The sequence below is a fragment of the Tarenaya hassleriana genome, unplaced genomic scaffold, assembly GCF_000463585.1.
Source record: "Tarenaya hassleriana unplaced genomic scaffold, ASM46358v1 Cleome14, whole genome shotgun sequence".
NCBI lineage: Eukaryota > Viridiplantae > Streptophyta > Magnoliopsida > Brassicales > Cleomaceae > Tarenaya > Tarenaya hassleriana.
In genome coordinates this window covers 1,463,626-1,473,777 of record NW_010964598.1, presented here as the reverse complement: position 1 = coordinate 1,473,777, position 10,152 = coordinate 1,463,626, and the positions used below count along the sequence as shown (strand labels likewise).

At 36.0% G+C, this 10,152-nt stretch overlaps 1 protein-coding gene and 1 pseudogene across 1 annotated transcript; one reads left to right on the top strand and one right to left on the bottom strand.

The window, feature by feature from the left end:
* Positions 1–5,206: 5,206 nt before the first annotated feature.
* Positions 5,207–7,114, top strand: LOC104808197 (annotated as a pseudogene).
* Positions 7,115–7,730: 616 nt separating this feature from the next.
* On the bottom strand, positions 7,731–10,145 carry LOC104808196 (protein NUCLEAR FUSION DEFECTIVE 4-like; the record flags this gene model as incomplete). Its single annotated transcript, XM_010533808.2, has 3 exons — positions 7,731–8,432; positions 8,537–9,438; positions 9,870–10,145. Coding segments are annotated over 3 exons (1,644 nt in total), but the record flags the coding sequence as incomplete, so codon positions are not given.
* Between the last annotated feature and the right edge of the window lie 7 nt (positions 10,146–10,152).

The following is a 10,152-nucleotide window of genomic DNA, read 5'->3' as shown; positions in this document are numbered from 1 at the left end:
TATATATATATATATATGTATTAACACGATATATAAAGATTCGCCCATATAATGTGATAAATAGAATAAAAACATTTACATCACCGTACTGTGCATCTTTTCCTTGTATTATATTTTATGGCGTGATATAAAGTGGTCCATCTTCAAACAATAGCTCCAGTTATTGATTTATATATACGCATCTTGAAAAATATGTCAACAAATACATATTAATGAAATAATAGCTAGCGATAAGATTGTATACAAAAATATCATAGAACTAATTATATTATTTGGCAATTGGCTATATTGTTTATATTTTAATTTTACAGCACAATCCAAAACTCTCACTTTTATCAAACATTTTCTTGTTCAGATCCAAATCAATTATAAGATCTGTTAGACTATATTTACAAAATACAAAATTCGATGATGGTCGCTGCTTTCTTATTTTATTTTATTTTCATGTGCAATAAATAAAACAATATTTTCATAAAATTCTCAATCATCAATAATTAGGATGCTATTTTTCTGTACATGATTTAGCGTGTGATTCCCACGCGCTACTGCCCACAAAAATCTAGGATAGATCCCATCAATCAATTTAATAAAAGGAAAATATTTATAGAAATTTTTTTTCCTAATATATCAAATGAGCTCTACGAAAATACCAACAGATATTTAAATTTGCTAAAAAACACAATCTAAGCGATTAAATTTAGTATCATATTATTATTAGAAATTAATGTTATTTTTCGTCAAGTTAGCTTTACTTGCGTGCAATAGGACTGGGCATTTAAATCCGTTATCCACGGATTTGCGGATACCCAATCTTATGGATACACGAAAAACGGATACTCGACATTGAATGAAGATGAAGACGGGTAACGTAAGATGAAGACGAAGACGGATACTAGTTTTATTTTTTTAAGATGGATATCTGTGGATATCCGTAAATATCTTAAAATGATTAAATATCTTATATTTTTTAAATTATTTATTTAAATATTAAATTTTAACTTTTAAAAATTAATATATATTTAAAAAACTTATATTAATCTATATAATTTCAAATAAATATAATTTTTTTAATATTTTAAACATATTTTTAAATTAACTAATTTTACTAAATATTTAGTTTATATTTATTTTTTAAAAAATATTTTACGAGTACGGATACCCGCGGATATCTATCTCTTAGTCGCAGATATCCGGTCGATGGATATCCGGTGTTAATGAGATAGAGAACGAGACTTTGTTTTTATGAAATCCGCGAAGACGAAGACAAAGACGGATATCTCCAAAATCGCGGATATCCGACTCGTGTCCATTTATAATCTGCAAAACAAAAAATCAACACAAAATATTATAATAAATAATACGATAGCAGATTATATACTTTTTTTTTAATCAAAATATGATAAGCTTCCTAATATCATTAGAAAATCTCAGAAATATCTATTATTGTGAAATACGAGGGAGTTCGATTTACGAAAAGGTGGTCACAAAAGCTTTAAAATTATTCTGCTGAAAAAGGACTCCATTTATTTATTGTATTAAAGAAGCAATTGATGTCTATTTAAAAGAAAAAAATACTAATAAATGGGTGAACAAAAAAGGAAAAATGTATTCGATTTACTGCCAAGATATTAATTATTTATTAGTGTGAATATATATTAATTGTTGTTATTATTGAATTATAATAGCAGTAATAAAATCTGAACGCCCTCGAGAAGCGAAGAGCATAGGTGCTCCACCATTGGTCACTCTCCACTTGTGTCCCCTCTTCTTCAATATCTCATCTACTCATCTCGCGAGAAATTGTTGCCTTTCTCGGGAGAAGTTGTCGGCTGTCTGGGGCCATGATGGGATTAAATTAAACATTTAATATTAACTTTTACGATATTTCGCTGAAATATTTTCTAATTCCAAAAAAGGAATTAAAATATATGAATATATAACGTGGACTAATTTCCACGTATCCAGTAAATAGTTCTAAATAGTGTCTAGTAATTTGACAAATAAATATAATATTTTTTTGTTTGTCGTATAGTGATGATAGCGACTATTTTATGTCAGAACCACTTAGATCTATGGCACGAAAAAAAGAACATCTTAGATTTAAAAAAAACCTCGTTTTTTTTTTAGTTTTTTTTATGAGCCACTTATGGAATGTACCAGTTGTGTTCGAAACGATATTAAGAAAGAATCAGCGGGAATTTCCAGATATATTACTCAAAAGAATCGGCACAATACCCCTAGTCGATTGGAATTGAGAAAATTCTGTCCCTATTGTTACAAACATACAATTCACGGGGAAATAAAGAAATAGATAAAATTGAGTGTTTGTATGTCAACTTTTAAGAACAGGACTAATGACAGTATCTATCTATTATTAGATATCTAGTTATATATATATTTTATTGTTTATAACATATACTTTTCGACCTCGTGTAATTTTACATGGTATTTATAAAATAGGGAATAAATAGATATAAATGCGAAATGTATTTGATTGAAGATAGTAGATTTCGAATTTTGTGCTCTAAAGATAAATAAGGGATATTAGCCAAAAAATCTTATACTTTTTTTTTTCAGGTCGACGAATATAATATAATTTATAATATATATAAGTTGTAGATATATATATATATATATATCTTTTATTAATTATAAGTAATTTTATTTTTAATATATATATATATATGAATTTATATATATGTATATATATATATATATTAATCTAAATAAATTATTTAATTTAAATTTTATTTAAAATGGTGATGTGTTATAATTATAATGATGTATATATGATTTGAAATTCATATCATTATCATATCATCATTTCTGTTTAAGTTGTTGGGGGTTTCGACAAATTTTTAAAAAGTTCAGGGTTTTATAGATTAATCACTCCAAATATAGGATTTAATTCCTAATAAAAAAATATAGAGTTTTTTCATCGATTTGATAAGAATATTGAGTTTTTTTTTTACGATATCCGGATGAATAATAATAGTAAAGAGAAAAATCGAAATGGGTTGTTGACGAGAACAATGATCATGGGCGGATCTATGCTATAAGTTATGGAGGCATATGTCCCTACTCATTTTATTTAAAAAACTTAATTTCAATATAAATTTCATAAATTTCTAACAAAAATTGTTAAATGCCCCCCATAAAAAATTTAAATTTATCCCTTAAATTATAGTAATTTTTATATTACCCCATTAATAAATTTTCTAGATCCCTCCATGCGTATTATTTATTTATTTATTTTAATCGCCTAATATCATAGCCAACAGAATCAAAATGAAAATGCAAGCAGTCTTTCCTAATTTTCAAGGAGTCATCATTTTTAAATCCACATAATGTTCGTATAGTAGACTATATATCTATATATATTTGTTATTTAATTATATATATATATATATATATATATTCGTCAGGCGCGTTGGTCAATCAGACATCAATTAAGACCATAGTCTTGCATTATGAGGAGTACGACTTTTTTTGTCCAGTTATTTTGGTCATTTTCAACCATAAAAGACTTTAATTTATAAACACACGACATCTGTTTGTTTATTAATTTAATTTATTTTCGTGTACTTTATTATATTTATCCACAATTTAAAGTTACTTGGTGCATTAAACTTGGATTCAATACCCTATAATTATTAACCTTTACCAAAGTATTACATTTCTATAATTTTTAATTATTTCATTAATATCTACAAAAGAATATAAGACTTAAGAATTTAACATCTTCGGAAAAATTAATTTGATCAAATACCATATTTAGTTATATGTCTTTCAATTGATTAAACATATACTCACTATTAATTAGGCACTATTAATTAGGAGTGTCAAACTCAACTCGCTAGTTAGCTCATTATCGATTCGTTTTTTTAGCTAGCCAAGTTATCATTTTTAAATCTTGTTTAGAAACTAACATAACGAGTCAATTCGTTACAGCTTACGAGCCTGATAAATTAGTTCGACGAGTTATGAACTGATTCGTGAGGTAATGTATTTTTTCAAAAATTATATATATTTTTATTTTTTTTATATACGTTATAAAAAACTATTATTCAATTTAGCTTTTTATTGATTATATATAGTATTATTTTTATATTTTAATATTTAAATCTTATATCAAATATCATTTTATTTGATATAAATTTTTAGTATAAATAAAAAAATATTATATTTATTTCTATTTTGTGAATCACCTCGTTTAGTTTGGAAAATTACGAGTTGAACTTAACCAATTTTTTTTTGTCTCATTTAAAAACAAATTGCACCCAAAACGAAACGAGTCGACCGAGCGTACTATTAATCCGTGCAAAAAAGTCATTAATTAATTATTTTTTAAATTTATGGTAGGCCCAACTTTACAGCCCATATGTAGTCTCTTGTTGGTTGTTTCAAGGCCCAATGCGATCAAGTAGATTTTGAGGCCCAAATGCATGCCTTGCATATTTCTATCATGTTAAGTCGCAGAAATAATTTTTAGATGAGAAAATAAAATCACCGGCGTAGAATTTTAATCGAACACAGGCGACGTCAACTCGTAGGTTAATATGTTATTTTATAAATCTACCGTATAATATGAAATTGTATATTTTTTGGTGCATTATTGCTGAGAAAAATATTAATATGGAAATAAAAAACATATAATTTTTAAAAAATATTTAAGCTTTACAATATTTTCTTTTTAAAGTAACTCTGATATCTAATATTTAAACTTGTTTATTTGGACCAGTAAAATAGAATGCAAAACATTTGTCCCGTCCCAAATTTAAACCTTAAATTTTAAAAAAAAAATCATTTGGTTGTTTTCCGATTCTAGAACTAATTTGGGCCTAGCTATATGATACCCGATCATCAAAAAATCTGCTATTTGATATTTTGCCAGATTAGTTAAAATAATCTGCTTAGAACACAGTTTCCATACATAATATAACATATACGTCGTTAATAAAAAATAATATAACATATATGGTTATTATATTATCTACATTTCATTTGGTTATGATGTTTGATCAAATATTTTTACTCCACCAAACCCGGGGGTTAGTGTTAAAAAATATGATTTTTTTAATGTTTAATTTTATATCAACAAGATTATATCTTATACTATAACTCAATTTACATAATCTATAATTATAATTCCTAACCTATATTTATATGAACCTTTTCTTTATTCAATAAAAAAATCAAGGAAAAGTAACAAAACCACACCAATAGCGCTCTCTCGCTCGCTCTCGGAGAGCTCTGCGATCCAGCAATTTTGAACGAGACAGAAAGATCCCATCTTCCATCATCTACGATCTTGAACAATCTGTGAGTGTAGTTCATTAGGGTTGTTCTTGGATCTGGCGAATGGATAGCAATTATTCGGTAATTCCCAAAAATTCTTAGAACTCCAAAAACATACCGACAATGGGAATCCAGGAAAACCCACAAGTAAATTGCTTCCTCCTGACGAAGAAAGCTTCGTGAATGATTTTGACGATCATGGTAATGGTTTTGGTGCTGTGGGTGTGGCAGATGGGGATGATTTCGACTTCGACGTCGGTGATTATGCGCTTGTTCATGGCAAATCGAATAATACTGGGTCTGGGATTTATGGGGCGGTTTTCAATCTCACAACGTCGATTATTGGTGCCGGAATCATGGCATTGCCTGCTACCATGAAAGTTCTGGGCTTGATTCTAGGGTTTGTATTGATTATTTTGATGGGGATATTATCTGAGATTAGTGTTGAATTGTTGATCAGATATGCGGTTCTTTACAAGGCTAGATCGTACGGCGAAGTCGTGCAATGTGCTTTGGGCAAAACCGGTAGGGTTCTGTCCGAAATCTGTATTATAGTGAACAATGCTGGTGTTCTTGTGGTGTATCTAATAATCATGGGCGACGTGATGTCAGGCTCACTGCACCACATCGGGGTTTTCGATCAGTGGTTAGGTAATGGCGTTTGGGATCACCGTAAAGTTTTGATTTTGATCGTTGTCGTGATCTTTCTGACTCCGCTCTGTTCGTTGAACAAGATTGATTCATTGAGCTTGACCTCGGCCGCATCTGTTGCTCTTGCTGTTGTATTTGTGTTGGTCTGTTTCATCGTTGCTACGATTAAGCTTATCGAAGGGACCATTGACCCGCCAAGAATGATGCCCGATTTCGGTTCCAAGAAGGCGATATTGGATCTCCTCGTTGTCATTCCTATCATGTCAAACGCTTACGTTTGTCATTTCAATGTCCAACCGATCTATAACGAGCTCGAGGGTCGGTCCCCTCAGAAGATGAACCAGGTAGGAAGGATCACCACTGCTGTTTGTGTTGTGGTATACGCTTCCACGGCTATATCTGGTTACCTTCTCTTCGGTAAGGACACTGAACCAGATGTTCTTACAAACTTTGACAAAGACCTCGGCATCCGTTTTAGCACTGCCTTGAATTACATTGTCAGAGTCGGATACATTCTCCATCTGATTCTTGTCTTCCCTGTAATCCATTTCTCCCTGAGGGAAACCGTCGATAACTTAGCTTTCGAGGGTTCTCCTCCTCTTTCGGAAAGCATGTAATAAAAGTCTGAAAAATTGGATCTTTGGCCCTTACGATTGTCTTGCTGGTTCTTATCTACATCGGGTCGACCATGATCCCGAATATATGGACAGCTTTCAAGTTCACGGGCGCAACATCAGCCGTTTCTCTAGGTTTTACATTCCCAGCTCTTATATCTCTGAGATTAGGAAAACAGGGGGACAGGTTAAAACTCGGGGAGAAGTCTCTGTCATGGTTAATGCTGATCTTGGCTGTTGTCGTTAGCATCGTTGGAGTCATCGGCAATATATACAGCATGAGAAGCAAATCAGATTGATTCTTAAGCCCTTTCGGGATATTTTAGGATACAAAAAAACAGAAATTTTCGTAGAGTAGTGAACCAGGGGCCTCGGGTTTGAGGCTGACATTCCTGGCGGGATCTCAGTTAGCAGCTCTTGTCCAGGCAGAGCGGGAAGATTTCCCGGCTTGTGAAATTGTTTAGGGTAACGAGCCTTTCCTTGGCCCGATACTCGGATTCTTATGTATACAAACCTTGTCATATGCCACGATTTCGCCATTTGAAATGAAACATCTCTGTTTCCTCTTTTTTTTTTTTTTTTTTTTTTTGTTAACGTGGGGAACCCCTGTGACTACCTACCCTTACAAACGGTGCCGAACTGGCCACCACCCGCGCCTAACAGTCCCCATGGACCTCAGTCCGCCGGACCTGGCCACCAGGCGCGCCTAACGCTCGGGCCGTAGTTGGGCTTAGGCGCCTGCAGGTCAAACCCCCCGCCCACGCGCACGAGCCTGCAACACACGCGGAGGAGGTAAATCAGCCCATTAGGATGAACTGACAGGCGATCAGGTCAAGCGTAAGGAAGAGCGATGTTGGGATTCGATCCCTCCACCTCAGGGTTGCTCACCCTGCTCCCTTACCACCTGACCTGGCCCCGAAGGGCGTAGTTTTAGCTCTTTGTTTTCCGCTTCCGCTGCTGACTAAAATTCTGTGAAGTAGAGAAGGTAACAGACTTGGAAAGAACATGGAACTGAAACTGCTTCCGTACTGTTATTAGATAGATCGTGTCGTTTTATACGTACATACATGTTTTGGAGAACCTGTCTTGACTTCCACCTTCCGAACCCGGTTATCTGGTTTTTGATGTTCCGGTTTATTCCGGTTAAGTTCATTCATAGATACCGAGTTACAACAACATTACGTCTTTCATGATCATGACGAAGAAGCCGATACAACAAAAAAGCCTTACCAACTCTTACACCGTTTTGCCGGTGAGCCGCCGGAAAAATACGCCGGAGACAGGCTAAAACGATACAAATTACACATCACAAAACACACCGAAAAGGCCGCTCGATAAAATCTGAGCAATACCCAAGATTTAGATTTGCGTCTATGATCAGATAAAATTCGTGTAAGACGTTTCTAATGACCCGAAGAAGTGTGTGGCAAGCGGAAAGAGCCTGAGGAGTAGAGGGCCTGATAAACCGGGCGGATTCTTACCGTCAGAACGATGCTTAGCAAAGTCCCGAGGCCGCAGACTCCAGCCAGGACCAAGAAAGTGAGGCGGAAGCAGTCAGGTCCGATACAGGTCTGAGTGGCTTGCTTCTCAGCTTCAATGTCATAGACATGACCAGCGAGAACGGCTGAGAAAATGGTGGCACCGATTGGGTTTCCGAGAAGAATGAAGTTGAAGTTGATCCCGAAATGTTTGAGACCAAAGAGCTCAGAGACAGTGGAGATGGACACAAACTGAAACCCCATGCCAATGGCTATGAGGGCAGTTGCAATGTAAATGGTGTGTTCCAGAGCTGTGGCAAAGAGGAGAAAGGTGAGTGCCATCAACAACTGTGAGGCGCCCATCCAGAATGTTCTCGGAAGCGTTCTTGACCTGAGAGAAACGCGTTAATGGCACGAGTCCAGTATTAGGGTTAGTGAAGAGAGTAAGGAAGAATGGAGATTGACAATGGAAGAGGGTGTGTTTTTATGTTTTACCTGACAAAGTGCTCGGAAATGGCACCTGAGGTGAGACGACCGATGAAGTTGCAGAAGCTGAAGAGACATAAGAGTATTGTTGTATCCTTAACACCGAAAGCGAAGCCAATCTGTGCAAGGTTGTTCGAGACAGTCACACCAGAACCCATGCCGAGGAAATACACAAACCATAGTAACCAAAAATCCGCCTTTACAAACGCTTCCCCGAATTTGAAATCCTCTCCTCTTCTGGGTTTTCTCTTCTTCTTCACGGCACCTTCCCCTTCGGCCAGAAGTATCTCCATGTCCATTGGGTCCTCATCAAGGAGAGAGCCAAGGAATGAAGCTGATGGAGAAGAAGTGGCCAGCAAGGGCTCTTTCTGGGTTGATTCAGTTTCTTCTTGGGCAGAAACTTCCGAAGAATCTGGCAGAGGGCTGTTCCTCCTGGAACTTGCCCGGAAGAACGTCATCTTGATGGGGATTGCAAGAGGAGACATCAAAAGGATCACCATTGTCGCCAGTAGTATATATCTGACTACACTCGACAAGGAAACAACCTCACTCACGATGGTCGTGACAAGCAGATACATGGCAAGCAATATACTTGTCGTTAGGACAAAAGTGAAATGGGCATGCTCGGAAGAGTCTTCACCAAAAGCAGGAGTACATGGCCGGACAAAGTACATAACAAGTAGACATAAAACCGGGACACCAACCGTGAGGAGGAGAAGCAGATTTGAAGGAGAGTGGTAAAGCATCATGCTGTAGAGGACAGTGTATGCAGCTCCACTGATACCGACATAGCCTTTGAGAATGCCACCGACAGTGCCTCGGCTGAAAGGGAAGTTCCTCATGTTGGTGACAAGAATTGCTGTGTTAAACCAAGAGTTGCTATTCGTGGCGATGACCAGCGCAAGGAATAGCTGTCAGAACATCAAGGAAATATCGGTTTTAGGGTTCAAAAGAAACATGGAAGATCACAAGGGATCAATGAAACAACAGTCTATAGTGTTTTTCCTACATGAAAACAGAGAGAAATTTATAGCTTAGTCTCCTGTTCCAAGAACTCGTGAACAGTTTTCAAGCATCAGTTTCCAACACTGAAACTTCAACTCGAGAATGAATCGATTGACAGATTTAGAAATTACAAAAGGTTAGAGAAGATCACACATCAAGCTAGTTAAACAAATCAGCAAATCTCAATATCCTAACTGATAAAGCATAGATTGATCAAACAAAATCCCAACCCAGTAATTTTCTCACGACGATCTCAAATGGGTATCCAACAAATCAAACCAGAAACTCCAATCAAACATTCCCACATCGAAACTCGGAGTAGCCAGTAGTATCTTACCAGCCAAAAGGGCAGACCCTGAACGGTCTCGGTGACGGCGAGCCAGAGAACGCCGAAGCCGAGGAAACAAGCGGAGGCTCCGACGAGGAGCACCGCCCATGGCTGAAGCTTGTTGCTGGCATAGCCGGGGAGGAGACCGACGTTCTCTCCGAAGTCATTGGCAACACCCAAGATGGTGACCTGTTGTTGGTTGAAACCCAACACCGATTTCAGTGCGGCGGAGTAAAGCGGAAACGTCGCGCCGCTTCCCGCCGCCATCTGAACCCACACGGCGGGGGACACC